The 27,759-nt window shown below is 42.2% G+C and overlaps 1 protein-coding gene across 8 annotated transcripts in view; it reads right to left on the bottom strand.

Annotated features, from left to right (window-relative positions):
• The window catches only part of PALM2AKAP2 (PALM2 and AKAP2 fusion), a 243,269-nt gene that overhangs the window by 80,449 nt on the left and 135,061 nt on the right, over positions 1-27,759 (bottom strand). For 6 of the 8 annotated variants that reach the window (XM_090131477.1, XM_090131478.1, XM_090131479.1 and 3 more), the window contains one exon: positions 23,518-23,600. In XM_090131477.1, the coding sequence (XP_089987603.1) occupies positions 23,518-23,600 (83 nt within the window). Of the gene's footprint in view, positions 1-10,041; positions 10,222-23,517; positions 23,601-27,759 lie in introns of those variants that run through there. The other 2 variants (XM_090131484.1, XM_090131485.1) reach the window with 2 other exon arrangements.

Here is a 27,759-nt window from a genome sequence, read left to right as displayed (position 1 = left end):
ACCCAAACAACAAATTCTGGCACCACTGTCAGGGACTGGAGGAAACACTGAGGGAGATTAATGGCATATTTATCTATTCATCTGTGTTTGTCAGCAGAGAGAAAAATCACAGGATCTTCTCTTGCCAAACCATCCTTACTGACATTACTGAAAGGCTGGGTCTCAGGTTTGAAATATTTGGCTTCTGTGGGAGGGGTAGTTTTTATGAGAGCTTTTCATTGAATGGTATAAACCTAAACATCTGAACAACAAAAACAACAAAGGCTCCAGAGAGGTCATTCTTTCAGACTCTTCAGATCTTTACAATACACTTGAAATCTAAATGTTTTTACTAGTTTTTTCTCTTCAGACCAGGAAATGATCTGAAACTTTAAAGATTCAGAAGAAAAAAAAAAAAAAAAAAGAGATAGAAAGTCACAACTTGTTGTGAAGTTTCTCTTTATTTAACAGATTTTACTCATATTTTTAAGGGCTTTTTGTAAGCTGAAGACAAGCAGAATTTGCTCTTAGTTTCTTTAAGAAGGCATTTATTCTTTTACTGTGGAAAAACATGCACCATCAGTAGCAAGCCCTACATGAAACCCATAGAAGAAAGTAAACAGGCTAAGTGAAGTATTAGAAGCAATGAAGTGAAGTTGCCGTTCTTTGTTCCTTGATACGTAGCCATATCCATTGCTGACACAGTCCAGGGAAGCACCACAATCAGTCCCTGAATTCACAGATAACTAGACTATTTCATCTTGAACTACAAAGTCCAATTTTCAGACCTAGCAATCTCTACCGCCACTTTGCAGTCCCACTTGCAGTCATCCACCTTATAGCCTGACACATTCATCTGATAAAGCCCTTCCCCACATGATGAGACCCTTCAGACACCGCCAGACTGGTGCCTGATACGAAGCTCTCCATCAGAAGAAGTAAACTTTGAATACTCATTTTCTGTGTGAATTTCTCTGCTGGTTTTTAGCACATTATCATCCAGCAACAGAATATACGCATAATGCGTTTCATCAGCACAAAGCTAAATGTATGGCTCTGTGTCAAGTCCCAGACATGAAAAGCAACAGAGCAGCACAGGCCTGTTTCCACACTGCCTAAAATGTCTAAGGTCCAACTTTTTGTCAGCATGACTCTCAGCAGTGAACCTCCTCCAGTACCGTAGCCTACCACTTCCCATGGGAATGGAACTGGCACATCGCTGCAAAATCGCGGCACCATGCCTAACAAAATTAAGTCTTCTTGCTGTGAAAGTGAGTTGTCTTTTTTTCTTTAAAAAATTAATGTATCCTATTTCAAACTCGTATTTGCCACAACAGGAACTGCTAGGCCTGCAGTGTCTCCTTTCCCTTCCCCCCTTCTGCCTCCCAAAGAAATTAAAGTATTCATTACCTGTATCAGCTAGAAAGAAGATTTAAATGGCATGATGAATTACCCAAAGCAGCTGCACCTTGACAGATAGCTGATGCTGATGTAATGTTAGGCAAAACACACACGTATGTGCAGGCCTTTTAGCTATGAATTCAGTCTCAGGCCATAAATTACAGTAGTACCACTATGCATTTTTGTTACACTCCCACTAAACTGAGAGATCTCTGAAGAGCTGGTAGAGCATCTGCAGTGGTAACTCAATATTTTAGTGTCAAGATATTTGTTGTTCACTTCCCCAGTCTGGATCAACAGCTTTACCTGTTCTGGAGGACACAAGTCCACTCAGAGGAAGCGTGAGTGGGGACTTCTCGTCTGATGTTCCACACCTTTTCTGTAGAAGTGCAAAAATCTGTAGAATATCTGTTGCAGGTAAGACACTGAAGAGTCTGTTTCTCCTATGAAACTGAGATGGGGATCCAATCTGAGTCCAACCCTACAGCCCTTCAGAGATCACACTGGTGCAAGAGCTGCTCATGTATCATAAAGCTAACCTGAAGAAAAAAGGGGCATGTGTTATGTCAATAGAAGTGCTTTCACCTGTAACTATTTCAGATTCTCTGACTCTGCTGATGAGTGCTTTGGTTAAGACATCCTGACCACAGCTTTAAACACCATCTGGTTTTCAACTTAAGGAATGTTCGTATAAGTGATCTCCTCTCACTCTCCTTCTTCCACTTAACTCTACTATTCCTAGAAATGGATCTGCTTGTGTAACAAGATTTTTTTTTTTGCCTCCAGATTGCACTCCACTACCAAACATTAGAACAAAATCACACTCATCTGCGCCTGAAGGATCCCATTCTGAAGAAACAATCCCATAGACATAGGAAAAGGCATTCTTCAAAAAATACCATGCACATAGCCCTCAACCCAAGAGACCTACAAGCTAGGCAGCTTAGGTGAGCTGGCAGTATCCTCTCAGATGATCCTGGAAAGTTCCCTTTTTGACAGTCCACACTGTTGAGAACACAGGGTGTTGACTTGGCTTGATTTCCCTCCACAAAGCTTCTGATAGCCTACTGCCTTGACAAAAGCATGAGAACAGCCTTATTGTACTTTCTTACAGAAACAAAACAGGTTTCCAGGAGATGGAAGGAGATGGTTTAACACAGTCCTATTCCACAAGTCATGGAGGAGCTGTGTCCCTTGCCCAGGCCAGGAGATACACTGAGTTGCCAGAGTCAACAGGAACAGCAGGCAAGAAAGGCCTGAGGGCTCAACTTCTGGGTTTCCCACATATCCCACAAGAAGCAGAGCAGAACAAAGACAGATTGCTATCCAATCACTTCTGCTATATAACGAAACCCCTCAATCAGAAGGAATCTGATGGTGTCCAACAAAAAAAAGTGAGAAAGAAAACCACCCCCAGGAAACCATCTGGGGTAACTCTGAAAGATTGGCTTACTTGTCAGTCACTCCCATCTGGCTCACCTTTAGGAATCTCTCATTGTGCACCTAGCTGTTGCCAGCTCTCGAGTGACAACACTAAATGTCATTTTTTTCCATGAGACTGGCCCTCCTAAAAATTCCAGTTACCTGAGCTCCTCATTGATATCTCTGGGTTATTGAGATGGAAAAACGTTTTCAAGAAATTTAAGGGCTTAAACATACATCCTGGTCAGAAACGTCATGTAATTACAAGATATTTTTAACTTAAAGTGAGAAATATTCCCTAGAAATCTTTGGCAATATATATTCTGACCTGTAGTACCATGCCACCTTTGTTCTTATTAACCAACTTGACAAACACATTTTACGCAGCATGCGAAATGTGAGCCTGGGCCTTACACATATATAGTCCAGAATGCCAAAAAGGCAACAAGATAGGGTAGTTGAGAGTGCCTATAAAAACACTGTTAAAAAGCCTCACTTTCAGAAACTGACACTTCACCTGCCCATGCTGGATTCTCTTATAAAGCTAAAACAGGAGTGAAATACCAAGAACTCCCCCAAAGTTTGGTTACTACTCTGCTTCCTCAGAGCTGTTGCTAGGGATTCTGAGAGACTCGAGACTCAGACAGGAAGAATAAGCCTGCCCTGGCAAGAAAATATGGTGAAGGAAGCTAATATGTGTCTGACATTTCTAAGTTAAACAAAGTCAGGAACTGATCCAGAATCATCTAAGTGAATGTACAAATAACAGGCAATCTAAAGACAGTTATGTGAAGGACTGTGAAAACTGGGAGCTTCAAATAGGTGCAGGACACGCTTGGGCTCCAAGTGCAGGAAACAATAGTAAACAGCAACTACAACCAGTACAGGTACTTAGATGCTGCTCTTTAGCTCTGGCTGAATGATCAAAACATTTATTTGTAATTAAGCCTATTTCAATATATTCACTGCTTCCACAACAGAAACACGCTGAAATTCCTTAAATAGTCTGAGCATTTTCAATATATAGAGATAAGGAAAAGACTTGAAAAGATAAAGCAATCTATCAGGCCGAAACTTTGGCTGAATTTTCCTTTCCAGTGATGGCAACAAGCAGTGGCAGCAAGGACTGGATCAATCTTTGTTTAGAAATGAATACCACTTGCTTCACAGGACAACCTGTACATTCATATGATGTGGTATGGAGACCTGAACACCTGAACTGTTGTATTTTCTCCTGAGTAAAACAGCCGTGCCAGTAACACACCTCCTGAACAGACAGAAACATCTGGAACTTCAAATGGTGCCACTAGCCTCTTCACCTTGTGCATACTTCAAATACTTTGAAATCAGGTTAAGCGTCTCTGGATTTATTGATAGCAGTTCCCATGCCGGCATGTAGGTTCTCAAGAGCACTGTGGCCAATATCTTTTCTTAGGATCACTCTTGGGGCAGGGTAACAGCTAATGGGGAACTCTAAAATTGGAAATAATGTGACCTATTTACAAAGAAAGATGACAGCGTAATGTTTAAAGATTTGAGACTGGTTTCACTTTGTCTTTTTTACAAAGCTACAGGAGCACTGTCATACATTCTAATAGACCAAAGAAGGAAAAGATTTGTACAAGAACTTTTCGCTCAATCCCATTTTCTTCAACAAAAATAATCTTTGGTGCTTTACTGTGGAAAAAACTCTAACCCTTATTAATAGACTTATACAAACTTAATTAGTTTGACTGTGGGGGCTGGTGCTAGATGCTAACGCTGGTGTGCACTTCAGCTGGTCCCTACTTCTAGTGTAATGTCTTCCCGAAGCCTGCCCAAGATGAGTTATTAAAAAAGTGAAATCTGTAAAAGTGAAGAAATTTGAAAGATGGATATATGTTGTGTATTGGCAATCCTGTTAGGGAATTATTCTGAATTGGCACTACTAAACTTGCCCCAGGTTCAATGAGGCACAGAAGTAGGGTAATCCAAACATATATGCAGATGGGGCCTTGTTTTTCCCTGCACTGTGGGGGAGAAAGTTGCTGCTAGAAAGCTCAGTTTGATCTTAATGTTGGCACTGCTGTCCCAAATTACAAGACACAGGATGACTGTTCAAATTCTTGGATTCATAGGATAAAAAAAATAACAGCTGTGATGTCAAGTATCAATCCCTGAGAAGTGCTGGGAAGGAAGGGACATGACTGCATGACCATATGCACTTAAAGCAGGCTCAGAAAATTGTTTACTTGGTTACTGTGATCAAGGCAGCAGTACTTTGTACTCTTTTCTTATATTTAAATCAGTACTACACTGACATATTGCTAATTTAAACCGTGTTTTGAAATTATCCAGGCAGAAGGTAGTTCTTCTCATATGTTAGCAGCGTAAGCGTTAAACTTTCTTTACTAGAAAGCCACTCTTTACTGGTAGTGCTACACCCACTACACTCTTAGAAAAGTTTTCCTGCTTCGTGCACCCACAACACAGAGATGCAATATGAAGCAATGCAAAAACATGTAAGAAGGGCAACCACTCTTATGTGGATTTAATTACTGACACACTGAAAGTTTTCTGCCCTTTTTCCCTATTAATACTGAGAAAGCAGGAGAAGAAGGAAATGACGATGCCCAGAGCCACGAAAGAAATGAGTGGAATCAACAGATTATGGAACAAAAATCCAGATTTCTTAAAGCATCTTTGTCCCTTGGACCACCCTTCATCTCTTCAGTCAGTTAGTCAAAGCTAGAAAGTATTTTCTAACATAACAGAATATGCTTTCATCATCCAGTAGTACATAACAAAGTTTTCCCAAGTGCTAATGCAGCTTCTAAAGTTACATTTCAGACCCTTCCGCAGATATGAACATGCTCTGAACAGAGTGAAGGGAATTCATTCTGTCTTAAAATCATTATTGCTGGGAGTTATCTTGTGTTTTGTTTTGTTTTTCTGTTACTAATAAGGGACTGAAGAAATCATTTTCTCAGCTAAAAAATATCCAGGGAAATTTCTCATCTCTGCAGCACAGTGCACAAAAGCACCATATCTAGCAAAATAACACTTGAGTCTTATTATTCCAGAGCATTTCTATCATAGTTTTGAAGAATTACTCTTTAGATATACTGCTACCCTCTCCTGTAAATCTCACTACCTTGCTGTCATCAAGTTAAAAAAAAAGTGTAATGGAACTCTCACTAATTATAAACTGAAGACAATGCATTTTCTTAAAAAATTAAGGATGGCAGGACATATACTTAGAATGGATTACTGAAGATTGTTCATCACCAAGAATAATCTAATTTGTATGGCTAAATCAGAATTTTATAAGATATTCATTCTGTCACGATACCACAATACCCTTGCACTGTGAATACAATTATGTGGGAGATAATCAAAGTGATGACAAAACCGAGCCTTCTAAAGTATAAAATTTTGAACAAAAATTACAACATGATTTTTGTGTACTACAATAGCAACTGAAATGAGAGCTTTAGCAGTACTTATGCACATTGTACAGCAGCCCTGAAGATCTTCCACTGCAGAGGAGAAAAAGGAAGAGACAATAGTTCCACTTGACAGCTGGGAAACTTCTGCAGTGAGGACTGAGACATCTTTTTTTCAGGAAGGAGGGCAATGTTTTCTAGAGAGACTGTGTGCAATGCATTTTTTAAAAAACTGTATGGAGTTCAGTGCTGATTTGCGATGATTCTCACCTGATCACCAAAAGCAGTACTGGAAGGGCCCTGAGATGCCACCTGAGTCAAAATCTGGATTCTTGTAGTTAAATTAAAGGCTACTACAGTAAGTTACCATTATGCTAATCTAAAACATTTGATACATTAGATGACTAACTCTATGGAAGCACTTTCCTCACGGACTATCAGAGGAAGTTTATGTTGCCAGCTCAAACTGGACACCTCATTTTTAGACTGCTGAGATGAAAATCAGTTCTGATTAACCTACCATAGGAAAAAAGCAGACCACAAGATCTGCATTCTCAGTACAGACCTGATTGCCAAATCATTCTGCATTTCCTCATGTATCAATCTGTCCTGTGAAATATATATTGTATATCAACAGCAGAGTCCCAGATAGGAGAGAGTTCATAGACCATGGATTTTGCACAACTCCATTTGTCTTGCCACAAATAATGAGTTTTTATGCTTTGCAAAGATGAAACAGACTGATGTGGAATGCTAATTTATCAGAGCAATGTATCCAAAGTCTTAACACTGTTTAAGCAGATATAATTTAAAATTTTGGACATGTAAAAGTAAAATACTACCATTTTGGCATCTTTGGCTCAAAGAGAATTACATAAATTACAGAACTAACTGCATTTGCTGGCATTCATTCACTGCTGATGCTATATTTCATAATTAAACTTAATTTTATAGAGCTGTACTCTACTGGTCTAGGTCAGCAGTCAATTAAAGAACAACCCTCTCCAGGCCCAATGCAACACTCCAGTAAGTATGAGTATCATCATAAATCAGCAGGCAACCTTTTTTGCTTATAGAATTTGAATGCCAGTGTTACCCATATCAGTTTTAACAGACTTGCTCTACTGAGCACAAGCAGTAGAAATATCTTCTCCTCAATGGCTTCTGAGTCCAGAAATTCTGCTGAAGTATCTTCATTGCCTTTGGTCATTAAAATAAATAAAAAGAACTGATTGCAAACTGCAGTAAGTGGGAGGCCACTGCTTCTCAAAGCGAGGAGGTCCCTCCACTAGCAACCATTAATAACCCACTAACACAACTCGCCGATCATAAACACGGATGGTGTTTGGTTTCTCAGAAGCTGGGCTGATACCTGAAGAATGGAAATAAGAACTAGGCTTTTCAAATGTAAACTTCATGAACAGGTACCTTGCCAACAAGTAAAGGAAACAAAACATCTCTCACTTGGAGGTGGTCTAACAAGCACCACAGTTTAGGAGACTGCTGCACATTTCTTTAATGCCATGTGGTCTTTGATGGGACCTGGATCTGGGTCACCTCTCTGATCTGGTGTCACTGCTGCTGCCACCAGCCTAGTCACAGGCAAGGTAAGAGGAATGGATGTTTGTTCCTGAGAAAGGGCAAACCCTGTCCATGAGAGTATTGTTACAGCCCAGAAACTGCAAACAAAGCATGGAAAATCCTGTGAAAGTAACACAATTTACTGTGGGCCTCAAGGCAGCCAAACACTGTGCACACAGGAGTCAAGATGAGCCTCTCCAAGATAGGCTCTTTGGAGAGACAACTACCAATGCTTTTTAAGTTAAAAATAAAATGGAACAGTCTTGGCAGCTTGAACAAAACTGTTTATCCCACCACGACAATTGAACTGCTCATCTGAGGGCCAGCAATATTGCCACATGTTGACGAGAGAAAAATCAGGCTGTGAAAGGCAATAATAGGGACGGTTCTAGATGGTGCACTATGCAGCTCTTTATGTCTTGCTATAAATACAGCATCAATAGCACTTGCTAAATCAGCAGGTGGTTCCAGCAGCAAAAGTCAGTTTTGCAGCATGGACAAACCAGGCACAAATCCATTCATCCCATGACCAGGGTAGGGTGCACATCCAACTACTCACGCTTTGCTTGTAAGCCACCACCAGCCCTGTGCTCCTAACTCAGTCAAGACTCCGACTGACATCAGTGTCAGTTCTGAGTATTTTGAAATGACTTAAAAGTTATGCATGCATTCCCTGGTAATGGAGTTGCACATCTACAGAAAAAAGAAAATATTCATCAGTTGCCACAAAAGCTACTTCTTATCAGCACAATTAAAAGAGACCAGACCAGACAAATTTAGGTGGTTTAATTTGTTTAAGTGCTCACCTGGGACCTGTGCTCTTTGGACAGGTGCTCGGAACCAAATGTGTACAAGAGTTTAGCAGTGTCTGTATGCAACATTTTAAATTTGTGACAAATTATTTTGGCAGAGGTTGTCAAAGGGCAGCAAACAGGATGGCATTTGGACATAGAAGGAAGGTAAAATTAATTAAAACTGGCCAATCCTGACCAATAATGATACACTTAAATGAATACTTTACTTTCAGCTATAAGTTCATCCTCTGCTGTGCACAGAGACACAAGTCTGTGATCTAAACATACCTGAAATAACTTTGCACTCCTAAGGAAAAAGAAGTCGTGTCCCATCTAAAGGTATTAATATATTTACCTATACCTTCCTTAGGTTCCTGGGGATGGTAAGACCACAACATGGAATTATGAAAGTGAAATAAATCCCTGTCAGATAGGCAAAACCTCTGCAAAACACTTACACAGCATGAATACAAATTGACATACCAGAGCTATGAGACAATGCGAGAATCGGAGGGTATCATTACAATGTCGAAGGGCTAATCACAACGCAAAATAAAACGCGTTTGTTCCAGCACTAAAATCACAACTGGGGATCTGCTCTGCCTCTTCCTAACACTGGACTGCTCCTCATCTCCCTACCGTATACCTTCTGGGGCTGATGTGCAGTTCATCTGAAGATAAAAACAAAGTTCAGGGTGATGCCTGCTCTTTACGGGTAATGATGAGTGGCATCGTGCACTCAAATGTCTGTATATCTACAGCAGCTGCCAGCCTGCCCACCTCTGCAATCATTTCAATAACTTTTTAGGAGGAAACCACAATGTTTGAGAAGTTTACAATGAGTGTGGTCCCGGGCACAGGAATGAAATCTAAAAAAAAAAAAATAACATATTTAAAACTCATGTTCCACTCGTACAGTGGGAATCTAAAAATAGCAAGAATAGGAACAAAGATCAGGGAGATTTTTAGTGCAAAAAGGGGAGTCCGGAAAAAATTGAGATGGCCATGAAAAAAACATGCTGATTAAAAAATAATTACGTCACGGGTTGGTCCGGATCCTGCCGAACCCCCCAAGGCCACCCGCCCGGCTCCCACCCTCCGTTCCCCCAGACCCTCCGTCCCCCGATCTGCGGGCTCCTGGGGGCTGCGCTCGCAGACCCGGCCGCACGGAGCCACCCCTGGGGCTCCAGCGCCTCCCGCCGCACGCGTGGGATCCCGCGGGCGTGGGGCCGTCCGCGCACCCCGGAGAGGTCCCCCACCGCGGCAGCCTCCTCCTCTCCTCCATCTCCATCCTCTCTTTCCCTTCTCGCGCAGCCATCCTCCCTCCTCGCCTTTCCCCTTCCCCTCTCCGCATTCCCACCCCCCACCCCTCATAACCTCCCGGACACGATCTGCTCCCGCATTCTGTCTCCCGCTTCCCCCAGACGCGGCATTTCCACCTCGCTCTCTCCCATTCCCGCCGCAGCCTCCGCCGCCTCCCGCGCGGACAGACGGACAGACGGACGCACGCACCGGCAGACGCGCGGGCTCCCCGCTACCTCTCCGAGCGCTCCCGCTCCTCCAGCGCGCAGCACGCGCCGCCAGCCCCGGCACGTCGAGTCCCCTTCCTCCTCCTTCTCCTCCCCTCCCTCCCTGCCCGCCCCTTCGCCGACGCCAGGAAGAGGGGGGCAGCGCCGCCGCCCGCCCCGGCCCGCCCCGGCCCGCCTCGTCCCGGCCCGTCCCGCGGCACCGCGCCCCCCCCTCGCCCCCTCCCGCTGCGCTCGGGTTACCGGGCGGCTGCCAGCGCTCTCCTGTTACGGGCAGCGCGGGGCCGGGGGGGGCCGGGCCCTGGGGGTGTGCGTGCCGGGAGCCTGGGGGGTTTCCTGAGGCTTGTGAGTGTGGGTGGTTTGCTGCTGCTTGGTTTTATTGTTTTGTTTTCGTTTATTCTTTTATAGTTTCATTTTTTTTTTTTAATAATTGTTTTCCCTCGCTTAATTTGTAGATTTAACTTTATTATTATTATTATTATTAATAATAATAACTATTATTATTATTATTATTATTAAACATGCTAAGAAGCAGTACTAACTTCCATGGGCTTCTGCAGTGCTCCCCTTAAGCCCACGTGCCATTGTCATGTTCACATTGGGCCCTGGCAATGATGCCCATAGGCCTTCTGCCCTTGGCATGCAGAATCCCTCTCCTTGTTGATTCTTGGGGATGCAAAAACTCCCAGCACCTCCCTCAACTTGCCTGTGTGTTTGCAGACCCCTGCTGTGATCTTTTGCATGATTCCTTCTCCTGTCTGAGGCATTCAAGATGCCTTTGTCTGTAGCCTCTCCTCATCCTTGATGCCTTTTTCAACATCTTCCTGTCCTAACAGATCCCTTTTGGGACGATCCTTTTTGAGGTTGTGCTCCAGAAGGTGAAGGGCATGGCACAGCTCCCCACGGCAGTGAGCACAGCCCTGAGCTTCTGGCGCTCAGGAAGCATTTGGGTTCCACACTTAGATGCAGGGTTTGGGTGTTCCTGTGAGGAGCTGGGGGTTGAACTCGATGATCCTTGTGGGTCCCTTCTAAGTTGGGATTCTATGAAAAGGTTGTGGATGCCCCATCCCTAGAGGCATTCAAGGCCACGCTGGATGTGGCTCCGGGCAGGCTGGTCTGGTGGTTGGCTATCCTGCACATAGCAGGGGGGTTGAAACTAAATGATCATTGTGGTCCTTTTCAACCCAGGCCATTCTACGATTCTATGATTCTATGAAACAACCAAACCACTGATTTGTACCATGGCAAAGTAATGTTTTTCTCTTGACAGTCAACGTTTCATAAGGAATTTTTCAACACAGAATTGGTGTTGTCTTAGAACTGTCTTAACCTGGAGATTCTGTTCCTGCCATGGGCAGATCAGAACCTGCCATTTTATGTGTGTGCTTCGTGATTTACCTCTTAGTACCTTTTTACATTTACCTGTTCTGAAATCCCTTTATTGCACAGCCAGCTTCACAATGTCCTTGCATCTCTCACTATCTTTCTTCTCGTTACTTGAAAATGGATGATCTTTGAGGTCCCTTCCAACCCAAGCCATTCTGTGCCACCTTCACTGAGCTGGTACTACCCATTTCAGGGAGGAGATAAACTTTTATGTGGTCTAATAGAGATAAGGAAGAACTTTATATTAAAAAAGGGGATATTTAACTGAGATGTCAGGAAGAAATTCTTCACTCAGGGGGCAGTGAGGCCCTGGCACAGCTGCTCAGGGAAACTGCAGGTGCCCATCCCTGCAGGCGCTCCAGGCCAGGTTGGATGGGCCCTGTTCTAACCTGACCTGCTGGGTGGGAGGGCTCCCATGGCAGGAGCTCAGGGCTGGGCGGGCATTGAGGTCCCCTCTGACCCAACCATTCTGTGGTTCTTGATTCTATGTCACTCCTGTCACAGGTGGGGTGTGTGCACCTTGGGGAGCACACGTCCCAGCACTGACCCTTGCAGAGCCCCCCATTGTCCCTCACTTCCCTCCATTGTCAGAGTTCATTGCTTGTTCCCACACTTTGCATTTTATCTTCTTATCAATTACTGAGCAACACTATGGCTTTCCCTCTTGCTGCTATCACTGTTTGGTCTCCTTAAAAGCCTTTGTCAAGAGCCTTTCAGAAATCCAGTCTGATATGGAAATTAGATCACCCTTATCCACACTTTTGCTGACCCTTTCAGAGACCTTCAAGAGGTTTGTTTAAGGCAGAATTTTACAGAAGCATTGTTGAATCTTCTCAGATAGATTGCATTAATCCAGGTGTCCTTTAGTTCTAACCCAATTAGCATTTCTGTTTGCACAGCACAGGCACAAGGTTTGCAAGCCTCTGGTTCTCCAGAACCTGTTTAGTGCCTAAAGTTTAGTTTCACTGTTGCTACACATCAGGTGTCGATGTTTTAAATGGGAGATTACATGCTGCTGATGATAGTTCAGCCACTGCATCTTTGGGGGAGAGCTCAAGGACACAGATGCATACTCGAATGTGTGCTACCTGAATGCTGTGACTGTGAAGTAAGCTTATAATAAAAGCAATCAATGTAAGGGAATAGTTCCTTACATATGCAAAACTACAGATTGTAAGACGGTGCTATTAACATATATAAGAAGCTATCTTACTAATTAACTCTATGTTGCCATGACCCTGTTAGCAGATGTATGTGTCTGAAAGCACAGAAAGTGTGGCACAGGCAAACCTGATTGAAGGTCTTTGACTCAGGATACTATTTACCCTTCAACATACTTGCAGCCATCTGCTTTCTCTCTTTCATATTTTGCTGTGAAGGCTCTGGGTCAAGGATATTCTTTGTTAGTGCACGTTTCTTATTAACGCTTGCTCATAAGGGTGGGAAGAGGGAGGGAGAACGGCTCTGAGCCTGTAAACTGACTACTTGCCTAAAGACAGAGTCCATTTAGAATCATAGTATCATTAAGGTTCGAAAAGACGGTTAAGCTCATCCAGTCCAACTGTATCCCCACCATGCCCACTAACCATGTCCCTCAGTGCTTCATCTACACGTTTTTTGAATAATTCCTAGGATGTTGACTTCACCATCCCCTGGGTAGCCTGTTCCACTCCCTGAACACTCTTTTGGAGAAGAAATTTTTCATTATATCCAACCTGAACCTCCTCTGGCACAATTTGAGTCAATTCCCTCTCATCCTATCACTGTTACCCGAGAGCAGAGGCCAACCCCCATCTCTCCACAACTTATTTTCAGAGTTATAAACAGCAATAAGATCTCCTGGGAGCCTCCTTCAAACTGACCAATCCCAGTTGCCTTCTGGATGCTAGACCCTCAGTGTAGCCCCATGCATGCCTGCCTATTTTCAGAGAGAGGGCAGGGAGCAGAAGAAAGCTGCAGTCTGCCATCAAGGGGTATGGGAGTCTGCTTAGGTGTGCATCCAGATGGCAGAGTGGCTTTTGCAGAAAGAAGGGAAAGGGAGCACTGAAGTTGCATCTTTTTTGGGTGTTGCACAGCTCTGACTATATTTGTTGAGTTTTTAGCAACTTCAGCTGCTAGAAACTGAATGTGCTGGTTAGGGATGGGGGGAAACAAATTTTTTATGTCTTTCTGTTTGCAGAGCATTTCAGAACTAACAGAAAAGGTCACCTTCAGCCTCAGGAACATCATTAAGAGTTGTTTGGTCTTGTGCTTTTTGTAGCAGTTAGAGATGTTACACTGAAAAGAAAGGAGCTTCAGAGCTCTTCTTCCTGGGTTCCCACCCCGCTACCCTTCCATTCCAATAATTGTTTTCTATTCTTCTCCTACTCACTGTCCTCTTATGAAATCAGACCAAACTGCAGCACGTTTTGTTCCTTTACGTAAACCAGTATCACTGATGACACTGATGTAGTATATATTTTGGTTATTTTTTTCTCTTAAGTCAGAGATGCATTTACATAGTATTAATTAGGTAGCACATGATTAATATACTGTGGAGGAAATCAAATGCTGTTTCACTGTGTGTATTATAATGAGTTTTGCCTATTGCTTCTAATTTGCATTTCTAGCAGTTACAGCAGCAGAAGAAATTATGTCTTAAAGTTTTGTTTTAAATATGTATCTTGTTAGTGCTCTGCAGCTCTTTTCTACAGCATTATAGGAAGCCTCAGATAGGGAGAAGAAGGAATTAATTTGTGCAAGAGTGCAGCTTTCCACAATTTTTTACTGTGAATTTAAAGCACCTCTGTCTAAGTAATAAATGAATGATTGCTTGGTATTGCCCTGAAAACTCTGACAACTCTGAAAGTAGGAACAGTGTGAAGAGCAGCCACGTTTAGCCAAGAACCACAAGACCACAAGAATAGGCTGTTTCTTCTTTTATACGCCATGAATAGCACCTTGCCTCTCCTTATATTGCTCCATCCAGGCGTCCAAGGCCAGGTTGCATGGTGCTCTGGGCAACCTGATCTGGTGCCTGATCTAGGGGCTGGCAAACTGCCCATGGCAGGGGTTGGAACTACACAGTAACTACACAGTCTTTGAGGTCCCTTCCAACCAAGACCATTGGATAATTCTATGATTTTTCAGTTCCCATGTTCTGAAGAGGGACAATTCCCCCAGATTGCTTGTTCCTCCTCCGATGGTCACCGGGTTACACTGCAAGGCTGTGCTGATCATGTTGGAAAAGATGACAAAAACAGATTCTGAGGTGAGCATGATGGAAGGAAGGAAGTTCAAGTAAGCACAATGGAGCATCCAAAATTCTGCTGATGTGTCTTGGTCCTGCTGAGATGTCCCACCAGGCAGGCACCTATCCTAAAGACTGGAAGGCAGCTGCCACTGAAGTCAAGGGCACATGCTGACATAGCACCTCTGACAACTGGCCACACACAATAACTTTATAATTCCACAAAAAAAAACTCTATTTCTACTCAGCTTTTTTTTTTCTGCCATGTCTGCTGGCCTTGTGTGTCATCTTCCATGGGGAGGAAGAGAGATGATGCCATTGCCATGCCTCCATGCATACCTGGACATAAGAAGGGGAAAAGGCACAGGATGGAGAGTTGAGGAGAAGGAAATAAAAGATGTAAGAGGGAAATGAGGTGAGTAGATAGAAACAAAATCCGTATGTGGATGCTTTGTTCCTGAGGCTTACGAGTTGCTCAGTCTTTGCTGTGAGACTTTTTCAATCTATCAGTCAGTGTCCAGTGTCAGTGAGGCAGATGTTTTACTATTATGCAACAAACTTTCAAACAGAGAATAATTCAAAGGGGATACCTCTCAGGAAGAAAATACTTTCAGTGCTGCTGTTTTACAGCCTAGCACACTGTCCCTGTTCTCTGTGAACTCCCAAAAAAGCTGAGAGGAGTGCAGAATAAAGGGAGAATGGAAAGGGAGAATTACTCTGATAATGATGCTGGGTATGTTGGCCACTTTTATAGTATACATAAAATGAAATGCAGTCCTGAAATGTGATGCTTGATCTATGGCCTCCGCACTGAATCTCACTAAGTACGAAAAATGAGTTTTGCTCAGTATGCAGCCTTTTCAGCATCTGAGGCTGGCTGTCAGAATTTTTGAGATTAGATTCCTTTTCCTTTCCTTGTGGTTCCAGTTATTTCTTTGACTGCAGAATAACATGCAGATCAGCTGGAGGAGGGAACACACTGGCTTGCAGTAATGTGTGCAAGATGAAAATGGAAAGTCTGTGTATTCTCTGTGCATTTATAAAACTAATGAATGCAGAGATCACCTGTCACTTAGCAGAGGAGCTGGGGAATTTGGAGGTCACATTGCGAATGCTTTGCATTCAGTGTGGGGATGAAATGCTGAGCATCACAGAGTCAGGGAGCTGCCAGCAGGGAGCTGATTGGAGATCTCTGTTCTGCTCCTGGTGTCACTGATGGCCTGGGACATGACTGAGGCAGGTCACTATCCCTATCTGCCTACATGGATGGATGAATTTTAGGTTGGAAAACGCTTGCTGGTGGATGCTCACAGTGTGTAATGGGCCCTCAGCTGTGGGAGTTAGAGTACTAATGTAATATGAACTTAAAAATTATTTTCTAAAGGTATGCAATTGAATAACAAGCTCATTTACTCATATTTATTATGTGGTGAAATAGCTTGGCAAGATCTCTATCGGCATCCAGCTACATGAGTAACTTCATTGACTTCAATGCGACTCTGTAAGTGAGTAATGCTTTAGTATTGGCTCCGCAAAATGTTTTAGTCATCATCAGCTTACAAACTGTGTGCGCAGTCGTGCCAGCACTTACCACAGTGTAGTGCTAGACTGCAAGCAGCCCTGACACAGAGCAATACCCGGTAGTAAGAGTCTGCGTAATCCACGCCCACGTGAAAAGTGACTGTGTTCTGCTGCTGTGGAAGCAGCTGAATTTCCCTGGCATTGTGTCCTCTCTGTTCATGGGAACTGCTTGCTTCCTTTCACAAGGAATCAACAGAAATATCCAGATCTGTAATGCTGTGAGAAGGAAAGTGTCTTATTGTAGCTGGTGTGGATGCCGCTGCAGAACTGACTCATGGTTCTCCCTCCTTCTCAGGAAAATGTGGTCATTGCAAGTCTGGAGCTGTAGAACTCTACTTATGGCTTCTCACAGCTCTGCCCAGCTAATGTCTGTGCTTCGATTTCCCCTGCCTTGTCTTAGTCCCTTTGTGCCCCCTTCCACAATATCCTCTGTTTCTTTTCCCTACTGTGGGGGAAGAAAGCCTTTCATTCTGTTTCTTTTCCAAAGTGCAGAAAAAATCCCAGTCAGTGCTATTCCTCTTTACAATAGAACAGACTCTTTCATGTCTGCTTCATCAATAACACCAACATAAGGCATTCCCGAGGGAGGTCTGCCCTCGTCCGGTTTGAGCCTGAGCATCCTCCTGGGTGGGAGTCTGCCTCTATATTGTTTCTGAATTACTGCATGCATAGGAAGAGCCATATAAATACAGAACTTCTTATCCTAGCCTATTATACTCAACGTTTTATCAACTGCTGGGGCAATTTAATCACAGATTACAGTATTTCAGTGGTTATGTACAGTTGCATATTGTTCCTCCAAATAACAGGCTTAGCAAGAAAAAAAAATTCAAAGAACATGTATTATTTTAGAAATAGGGAACCTCTGAAACTTTTCTGTACAGTACTTGAATAGCATATTTTAACAAAGGGCGTTTGTTTGTGAGTTAAAGAGCTTGATCCAAAGCCCAGTGGAGACTCTTCCACTGCATTCAGTGAGCTTTGGATTAAGTCCTTCCTAAGGAACAGATGCAGGGTTTTATTCACCACCACTAGAACAATAAAAATGACAAGACAAAGGATAAAGTTGTCTGCAGGGAATAAAGCAGTGTTGTCCTGCAGCATTTTAAATACATTAGACTCTATATTCAAAAGCCAGTTCTGTAGAGATAGTAAAATTGTTTGTGTAGCCTATCCACAAAATATACAGTGTAGAAATGTTTAAATATGTGTACATAAACACTGAAAGATGGTGTATTTCACTGAGTCTTCCCTTTATTTGCAAGGGCTGAGTTATAAATGTAACTATAAATTCCAGTTGTGCAAACAGAGATAACACAGGAATAGTTTGTTGCCATTAATCATCAAAACTGCAGAGGAGGAGGGAGAAAATGTGATTTTTTTAATGTCACAGCTCATAGATGGATCCAAAGTGTTTTCTGAGACCTGGAGTAGAGGGAGGCTTTCCTTTAGTGAGTTTATCCTATTCAACATAATGATTCCTTATCTGTCCAAAAGATCTTATCAAAATGTAAGCAAACAATGAGCACTGAGAAGTAGAGACATTTGCCCCTGCAGGGAAAACTGGACCAGAATAATCCCCAGGAAAAAGTCCAAAAGGGAGACAAGCAACTGTGGCAGACACAGAAGATGAGATTGAAGTAAAAGTGGCAGCAAATGAGGAAAAAAGTAGCAGAAACTAAAACAGGAGTGGACTTGGGACTTGCAGCAGAAACAAAATACAAGGGGAAGATGATCAGGAGCTTTTGAGAAAGGCGGAGTGAAAGCATCAAACATAACAGGCTGTATGTTTTTAACGTTTGAATGGGTAGAATCTGGGAAAGCAGTCTGAATTATGAGGGCTTGCAGTCACAGCAAAACAAACTATTGTGATGAGCATGTGGAAAGACGGGTGGATTCTGAGAGCTGAGGAGCTAGTGTGGTCTCGTGCCAGAAATTAGGATGAGCAGAAAAGGACATTACACAAAACTTTGCACCGGCAAAGCAAGAAAATAACTGGACTGATACTGCTGCACAAAAAATACTTCTGTGACTTTTACAAATAATACCATTTAAATTTTATAGGCTCCTATTTGAAATGCTCCTGGCTTTTTTAACTCACAAGCAATGGCCTCAGAAACAAGTCAGCTTTCTTAAGCCCCACACATTTAATAAACAGGCAAAGCCAACACATGATGCTTACACTAATTCTGAACATTAATTAAGTGCGGGAAGTCACATTTTGTCATGTCATCTTTTTGTACACTGTTGTCACAGGTGTCTTCTGCCAATTACAGAAGAGAGAAATCTCACTGCTTCTGCTTCGATTCCTAAGCGTGGAACCCTACCAGCCTCCTGGGAGTTAAATCCCTATTACACAGAAGAACAGAAAGCCCTTCTTGCCATAATCCTAACATTTCTATCTTTATGCTGCTTTAATGAGTGCTTCTGCAAACTCTATCTTTTTAATCTTGCAAGTTTTGCTCATTAAAATACAAGACTTCAGCAGAAGCTGCCTTCTCCAGACAGTTTAAGTAGACTTCCCTATGTCAGAGGCTGGATACTTGCTCCGTCTGGCTCCATTGCAGTGGTGTTCCTTGTCAATCTCTTCAAGATAGGTGGGACTACTTGAAATCATTAAGTGGGTAAACCAAGCCCACCTAGAAGTCCATAGAAAGTCACAGAGAGTTGGATAATGCTCAGAGAAGAAATTCACTACCCCCACCCACAACTATAGTATCAGAATCTGCTACAGATCTGCCCTTGAATTAACAAGGGAAGAGGCCAAATGACTAAACCATGGCCGGCTGGTGGGCCAACTGTTCCTTCAGCAAGCCAGGGTCATAGCTTCATGTCATTTTTCAGTCATCAGAAGGAAAAACATGCAAAATGAAACAATAACGAGATGAAAGAACAAGCTGATTATGGGCCAGCTAATTAAAAATACACACTGTTCTATATGGAAAACTTACTCTGCACTATGAAACTGCTATGCATTTTATTGTCTAACTCAAATGCTGCCTGAGCAGGCAGTCTTATTTGTCTTTGGAAATGAAGCTTAGTAGACACATTTTACAGACTAATGGTGTGACAATCTTGTTGCTTACCTCTGATAGCTAAGCAACAGCTTCCAGGCAGAGCCACATGAATAAAATTATAATGCCAGAGGTCAAGCATAATGGCTATGATTGCTCTGCATGACTGACAAGTCCCTTGACTTCTTGGAGTAATGTTGCTTTCATGATATGAAGACATACTCAAGAGCAATATTAGCAGAGATTGTAATTGCCAGTGAACTCCTAGCTATGAGCTTATATATAGGGTTCATACCTTGGATGGATCCCCCTCTCTATTGCCCAGCCTAGCTCCACTGACTCCACTAGGAATTGGACTCCAACAGTGACCAGGCCAATGAAAACCAGGGCTAGCATGAGCTGGTTGGGAAGAACTTCATGCACAGAAGAGGGACTATTTTACTCTGTCAAACTGGCATGTACCTTGCCTTGAGGGACGTAAAAATATCCATGGAATGGAACACCTTGCCTGTGAGGACAGGCTGAGAAAGCTGGGACTGTTCAGCTTGGAGAAGAGAAGGCTGCAAGGTGACCTGATTGCAGCCTGTCAGTATCTAAAGGGGAACTACAGGAAAGAAGGGGACAGCAGGGTCTGTGGTGACAGAACAAGGGGAAATGGTTTCAAGGTCAAAGAGGGTAGATTTAGGTTAGGCATAAGGAAAAAGTCTTTCACCGTGAGGATGGTGAGGCACTGGAACAGGTTATTTAGTGATGTGATTGATGCTCCATCTCTGGATATTTTCATGGGGCTGGATAAGGCCATGGGCAACCAGATCTAGCTGTGGTGGTGGTCCCTGTTCATTGCAGGGGAATTGGACTAGACTTCCAACTCTGAGGATTTTGTGATTCTTTAATTCTATACACTCACAGAATATTCTGAGTTGAAATGAATCCACCAGGACCACTGAATCCAATCTCTAATTCCACACAGGACCACATAAAACCCAAATCCTAGGTCAGAGAGCATTGTCCAAATGCTCCCTTAACTCTGGCAGCTTGGGGCTGTGCCCGCTGCCCTGGGGAGCTGTACCATGCCCACTGCCCTCTGGGGCACAGCCTTTCCCCAGATGTCCTCTGCCATTTTCAGTCATCTGCAAAATCTGAAGCCACAGTGCATTTATAGCAGTGACATAAAAGGCAGGATGAAGGGCAGGAGTTGCACCTTCAAAATGTCTGGATTTTTTTTTTTTTTTTTTTAAGTAGCTGATCAGCAAAATTAATTAATCTTTCCAGAGTGCCTGGACTCACTGAGGTCCTTTGGTAATAAAATCTTTCATAAAAACAAGAAAAGAGAAACATCAGGTTTTCTATCTCCAGTACATGACTGCTAATCCTTTTTAATAGTCATAAATGTTCTGTTGTAGTTAGGAGTTGTTCACCAAAGTAATCTCCCAACTTCATGTGCAATAGTGTTGCAGAGAAACCAAATGATGTATTCATGTATCATCTTCCTTTTTACCAGTAAGCAGTAACGATGGTGTAAAAAATAAAGAAAACCAGCTGCAGTTTATGCTACTCCTACACACATACACATTCTCTGTTTTTTAATTGGGAGCTGCAGGAAAGGCTCAGTAATACAGCACATGATATTCTGAACTCCCCAAGAGCTGCAAGTTTAACAGGATGTGTTTTAGGCATAACGAAGAAGCAGAAGAATTTAACTGTTAAAAAAAAAAAAAAAAAAGAAACCAACAGAACTCCAAGATCATTAGTAAGCATTGTGGTGTTTCACAGTGGGCCCAGCTTGGCTAGTTCTGAGCCTGCTACATGCAATGTCTCTTTGGAAGGATCACATTTTTTCTTTCTTTCAGAATAGCATATTACTTTGCCTTCTGACAAGCATCAAGTATAACATCTGCTTACTGCCTATCCTCTTTTGAGACCCCCATCATCCTTTCAGTAGTGAAAGCCATTATCTACAAGACATGAGAATTTCCCATGCTTTGTTGAAACCTGTGCAGTTTCCATTTACTTGAACCACAGTCAAGTGTGCAGCCTGGACCTAAGCAATGCTTGTTACTTCTTGTTAGTAGTCTGGTGAAAGTGAAGAGAATTTTATGATAACTTGGGTATCCAAGTTGAATAAGTACACAGTTGAAAGTAAAAAAGAAACGCTTTCTCTTGGTATCAACAAAATATTGCAACTAAATCTGCAATACTCCGCAATATTATTTACAGTGTTAATCTAAAACGTATGATTTTCTTACGTGAAAATAACACTGCCCATTTGACTGTTCAGATACAGACAGAATAAATCTTAGAGATTTTTCTCTCTCAGCAAGTTCAAGCTCAGAAAATAAGTTTGTTCCACTATTCCATATAGTTTCTGTCTCAAACACTAAGCTTCTCTATTCTACTAATAGTTAGCAAGTCAATAATGAAAATTTCAGTGCTTCACCTTTTTCTATGGTTAAGTTAATTTTCTTCCACACTGGTAAATATACTCTCATAGTCTTTACTGACTTTCACATGATGGCATTTTGCAGATTCTGCTCACGTTGCACCAGTGGTAACTCCAGCTCAACCTCCTTCTGACCAAGTTCTGCCACTAAATATCCTCCTGTAGTGGGGGGCAACTATTAAGAATTGTGACATCTTCTCTAAAACTAAGGAGTAATCAGTGTTAAGTGAGATGTTATTCTGTGTGTTGTTTCACTCCCAGCATCGGAATTAATTTATTAAAACAAATTACATTCCAAAGTCATTGAACTTTTTCCTCCTTTTCCTGAAATATGGCCTTAATTTCAGCCAGAGAATGTTAGGGGCTGCTCAGAGCTTTCCCAGAAGTTGTGCAGGTCCTGCTTGAGATTCTCAAGCTGGCATGAAGCTATACTGTGCTGAGCAGAGTCCTTACAGTCACAGAATCAAAATACCTCGGAATGCCTGTGCAATTCCACCTTCCAACTACAGTTGGAATGATTTACATATCTGATTTAACGTAACATTAAAGTTTCATTTTGACTGCTTTGAATTATCAATTTGATCCATACTTTTACTGCTTGTGTGGTAAATTATTTGCCTAAAGTAAAGCAGATTCTCATGGACTGGCACCTGTGATGGCATGCTGATTTGATGCTTTGTATAGACTTAACCTTAAATTTGCTAAATCATTAAGCACATATATTTGGATTCGTATTTCTTGTTTATTAGCAATGTGACATTTTTTGATGTCAGGTTGGTGTCCAGCCCCTTTGGATAGAATTTGCACTTCAGTAAAAACTGCAGAAAACCTTGATCTTGAAAAAAGAAAAAAAAAAAGTAAATTATGCTAGCAAGTACATGAGGAAAGAAATCTAAGAAAGAGTTTTGAAAACAGGTTTTGCATTCAAAGTTTTCTCATTTAAAACCCCAAATTTTTGCATTTACTGATGTTAGCTGATTATTCACCACTGGCTTTAAGATTTTAGAGCTAGCAGACCTGCACTTCTCACACCAGGTTTTACTCATAGGCCACAGGAAGATAATTACTTGCTGAGATTTTTCTTTCAGTGCTTTTCTAAACAGAAGAATTAGTTATTGGGCTAAATTTAACTAACTATAATAAAATCCTCTGTCCTTAGAGAAGTCTAAAACAAACTGTATAGTACCAAATTGCATAAGAGTCTTCAGTTGTTTTTGTCTTTACACATGCTTCATGTCTTGCAGTGCCAGCTACCCTGAAGATGGATGTCTCAGCTCTGTTGGAATTCACATTGCCCATTCACTCCCTTTCTACTCCCAACATTTTTCTTACAAATTCTTTTGCTGTTTTAAAAACACGTGGGATGAATGTGATTATATGGAGAAAAACAAAGAAAAAGGAATACCTCCATCACTCCTTTTCCACCCAAGCTTCTCATTAGTATGAGTAACTCAACCAGACAAGGCTACCACTAAGGGCAACCTCTCTGAGCATTTTGCAGCTCTTGGTTTTCCCATCTTGCTTGTGTGCAGATTTCGAGCAGAGAGGAGGAGGTGGGCACCAGGCTTTCAGATATGAAGGAAGAGGCACAGCAGCACTAAAGGGAATGCTGTTCACAACAACAGAGTCTGCTATGTGAAATGCTCTCATCATAATACCCTCCTTATAGAGGAAGTTGCACTCATCAAACATTCAGTGTCGTGGATTTTAAGTATGAGTTCTGGTAAGAGGAGACTTACCTCTGCCCTCTCCTCAGTTACAGGGTTTTCAAAGGAGCACAGTCCCTGCAGGTCTTTTGGCAGGATGTCCATTTCTCTTGTGCCTACAAGACCAAAGACATTTCATTATTTATGGAAAATGCGTATGCCTGAGGGATTGCTTTGCTTCTGTCCTTTTGCACCATCAGTGTCCCATCCCATGCCATCCCATCCTGTCCTATGCTGAGTAGAAGCTGAAGGATTTTCTATCCTTTCTGTGCATCCTAAGGAAAGGGCTATGATGAGAATCTAGGAGCCTAACTAAGAGCATCTTATTAGTGAAAGCCATTCATTTGTGAACCAACCTCTAGGCATCACTACTTATTGCATGAGGTCAGGACTGCAGTCACAATTTACAGGTTGCGGTGCAGAAAACCGTGAGTCCCATCTGGAGGAAGAACTTCTGCAATTTTATTCCTATATCAGCATTGAGAAGAAGGTAAGAGTAAATCACTTCCCAGGTGCTGAGCTGTGGTGTCTTGTGCCCACAGTGCCAACAGGTAGCCTCTTGCTGGTTTTAAAGATACATTTAAATGTGTGGAAGTGGAGACTTTTTTTTCTTGTTCTGCATTTTTGGTAAGTCCATAAAATGATCAAATACTGTGACTTCACCACAGCATTCATCCCTCCTTAGCATACATCTCTGCTACGATGCCCATGGAGCATTGCTGCTTTGGAATTGGTGCTGCAGGAGCCACTAGTTTATTGTGTTGTTTTCCTCCCCTCCTTTTATTCTTTTTTTTTTTCTTCTTTTTCTTTTTTTTTTTTTCTATTCCTTGTCTGATGACTATTTACTTATTTATTTCTGGTTCGCTTCTTTGATTGCCTTATTCGTGCTGTGCAGATTGGGCTAATTAGAGGCCAAAAGGACTCTCCTTACTATATATCTGTAGAGCATTTTAGAATAGTGAGGCTCAGATTTTCTACTAGTATCTATACTTCTTCTATTGTTATACAAGTGGAGACTTAAAGCCGTTTTTTAAAAACTTCACTAAAGCATTCCCAGTATATCCTTTCATGCAGTATATTTGGACCCACCAAACTTCAGCATTTGGTCCTTGTGTAGATGCCTCTGTTGCTATTTTTGCATTAGCAAGGTAGCTGAGCAGTTGTATAGATCAGAATATGGGAGGGCTTGGTGCTGCAGTCTCTATATCTATATTGCAAATATTTCCAGGAATTAATGTCAGACTAGATCTAAACTGATTCCCCGGATGAATGTTACTACCAACCTGAAGGACTAATGCTTGATTTGAATATTTGTGTTTCCACTGGGATTTGGTGAGTGCTATTTCATATGTCCCTGGAGAAAAGTTTCTGGTTTGATTTCCTCTAGATAACTTTCTCTTGTGATTCAGCAAAGCCATCACACACTGTGAATCACTTCCCATTTCAGCATTTCATAAGCATGATAGAGAGAGGAGGTGTGAATACACTTAAAAATTTACCATTGTTCTCAGCCAATATGATAATGTAAACGCAGCCTAAATATATAAAGTAAAGGTGACCAGGATTTTAAAGGGAGATGTGTGTTGCTTAATTTCACATCCATGCCATGACTAACATTCTGCATAATTCTTGATAGGAATAGGCATTGACTTAATTGTCCACCTGTAACTTATATGACTTGTTGACATGGAAAGATGTGAAAGTTTAAAAAGAGACCATTACAGCAATACTAAATCAGGAAGGAAAAAAAAAAAAAAAAAGATAGTCCAAGTCTCTGAAATAAAATATGTACATAAGAAAATGATAGACTTTATTCATATCTCACAAGCTCACAGGTACTATAAGCCTCATTAGACTTCACTATACATTCTGTATTTGGTGACAGACTACAGTGTGAGGGACCTGGCAACTTGGAAATCACCTTTGGAATAAATAGAAGTCTGAAGCATGTTCACATCCTTCAGCACACTGTAATGGTTGAATGTGGTACCTGCTCATGCTGTCATTAGCACAGCTAAAGTTTCCATCTTTCATTTTTTGCAGGGAAGGATGGAATAGTTCAACCAGAACAGTTGCAGAGCAGCTCCATCAGCACTATTAGGGCTCAGTGATTTTTCATCCACCTCTGTACACACTAGCTCCAGTTCTGTGTAGCACTGTGCTGAGTTTTTGTTTCTTTTAATTTGCTGTACATTTCAATAGTGAATAGGGTTTGATGGACGACAGGAATTTAACAATGAAGATGACTGGACAATACAACAGGCATGAAGCTGAGCTAACAGTCGTTTTTCTTAAGAGGAGTACCCATGCAAGCTTGGAAGTGAAACCGAGCTGCAGCTATTGAGAAAGAATTTGGTCTGGGCTCTCAGCTAACCTCCATAAGCCAGGAGAGAAAGCAGCAAATATTATCAAGAAAGATGATGTTCAAAACTGCAAGTCAGATGCCCAGCTCTTGGTGGTGCAGGTGGCATGAATGCAGAGAATGGATGAAAAAAACCCAAAAGAACTATTAAGAAATCAGAAAACAGCTGCCCACATTCACTTAGTGCTCCTAACAATCAAAGGGAGACTTTAGCAGTTGGTGTTTGAATTGCACTTCTTCATGGCCAGGGCTGTGACTGTGGGGGGAAGCACCTCTACCTTGGTTGGCAGTGGCCTGGGGCAGTACATTCGTCAGGAGGGTTTGCTTAAGTTGACCTCAGTATGTCAGGGTTTCTGCTTTACTGCTATGAGGCCTAGAAAGAAAAGAAACCTTAAGACGCAATTCAGCTCCTAAGGCATGTTAAATTATTACTGTTAATTATTATTACTGTTATTACTGTTACTACTGTTAATTATTATTTCTGGCAGGAAATGGTTTTAAGTTGAAGGAAGGAAGATTTAGGTTGGATGTCAGGGGGAAGTTCTTTACAGAGAGAGTGGTGAGGTGCTGGAACAGGCTGCCCAGAGAGGCTGTGGATGCCCGGACCCTGGAGGTGTTCAAGGCCAGATTGGATGGGGCCTGGGCAGCCTGGTCTAGTATTAAATGGAAAGTTGGTGGCCCTGCATGTGCTGGGGGTTGGAGATTCATGATCCTTGAGATCCCTTCCAATCTGGGCTATTCTGTGATTCTGTGATTCTGGTTGTGCATGCCCTTTCCCTGGAGGTGTTCAAGGCCAGGTTGGATGGGGCCCTGGGCAGCCTGGTCAGTTGTGGAGGTTGGTGGCCCTGCCTGTGGCGGTGGTTGGAGATTCATGATCCTTCAGGACCCTTCCAACCCAGGCCATTCTGTGATTCTATGATTCTGTGATTACAGAGGGCAAATACTATTCTGGAAAATGTATGAGTCGACAATTGCAAAAACAAAGAAATAAAAACCAACTAACCAACCAAAACCAACCCAATCAACCAAGGAACATTAGAATAACCAAAAGCACTGGAAACCACAGATTTAGGGTCTTAATTTCACAGTTTGTTTTAGCAGCAGAGCGCCTTGCACTGTGCTTTCAGATTATAGATTCCACTTGGTGCTTTAAAGCTGGTAGGTGACCACTCCCAGCCCTGTCCTATACAACTGCTAGTGTCCATATGAAACCTGGCAGTCAAGGTGTTCTTGCGAAAGAAATGAATCAACACTTGATGCAGGGCCCAAAGAGACACATTGTAGCATAAGAACAGCTAATGAAGGAACATAATTTAGGGTGAAATTTTGTCTCCTCAGAGGAAAAGACAGAAAAAGCACTTAAGAGTATTCACCAGGAAAACTCCTACAGTGACTGAATTACACTGAATCAAGCCTTCTTCATTTCCTGCTTGATTTTCATTTATACCTGCTATGAAGTTAGAGCACAGACAGATGTTCACTTGCAAAATGTGGTAGCTGTCTAAGATGGATTATCCTCAGGTTATTTGTGGGATCTGAAAGGGGTTATTTGCAAGAGTGGTCCCTTCTAGTGACAAAATAGGCTGCACGCATGTGCCAAAGGACATTTACTGCTCCCAGTCTGGAGTTTCCTGTATTCTGGAGGGTATTGCTACCTCAGTTTTACTGGCTGATGTGTTGTTGTTCACCATAATGCATCCCACCCTTGTCAGATTGGAAGGAAGGAAGTTCAGCTCCAATGACACAAATCACTGATCAGTAAACTGGACAATCTGGTCTTGAAGAGGCAAGGGGTGGGATTCATTAGAGCAACTGTTTTCACTTTACTTGAACCACAGGGATTCCTGCTATTTCCTAGTCTGTTTTCTTTCAGCTAGATAGAACTTGTCGTTAAAAACTAAGATCAAACTATG

The sequence above is a fragment of the Phasianus colchicus genome, chromosome Z (genome assembly GCF_987193195.1).
Source record: "Phasianus colchicus chromosome Z, bPhaCol1.hap1.1, whole genome shotgun sequence".
NCBI lineage: Eukaryota > Metazoa > Chordata > Aves > Galliformes > Phasianidae > Phasianus > Phasianus colchicus.
Note: the sequence above shows the minus strand (reverse complement) of the source record. Positions and strands in the feature narration are given on the sequence as shown.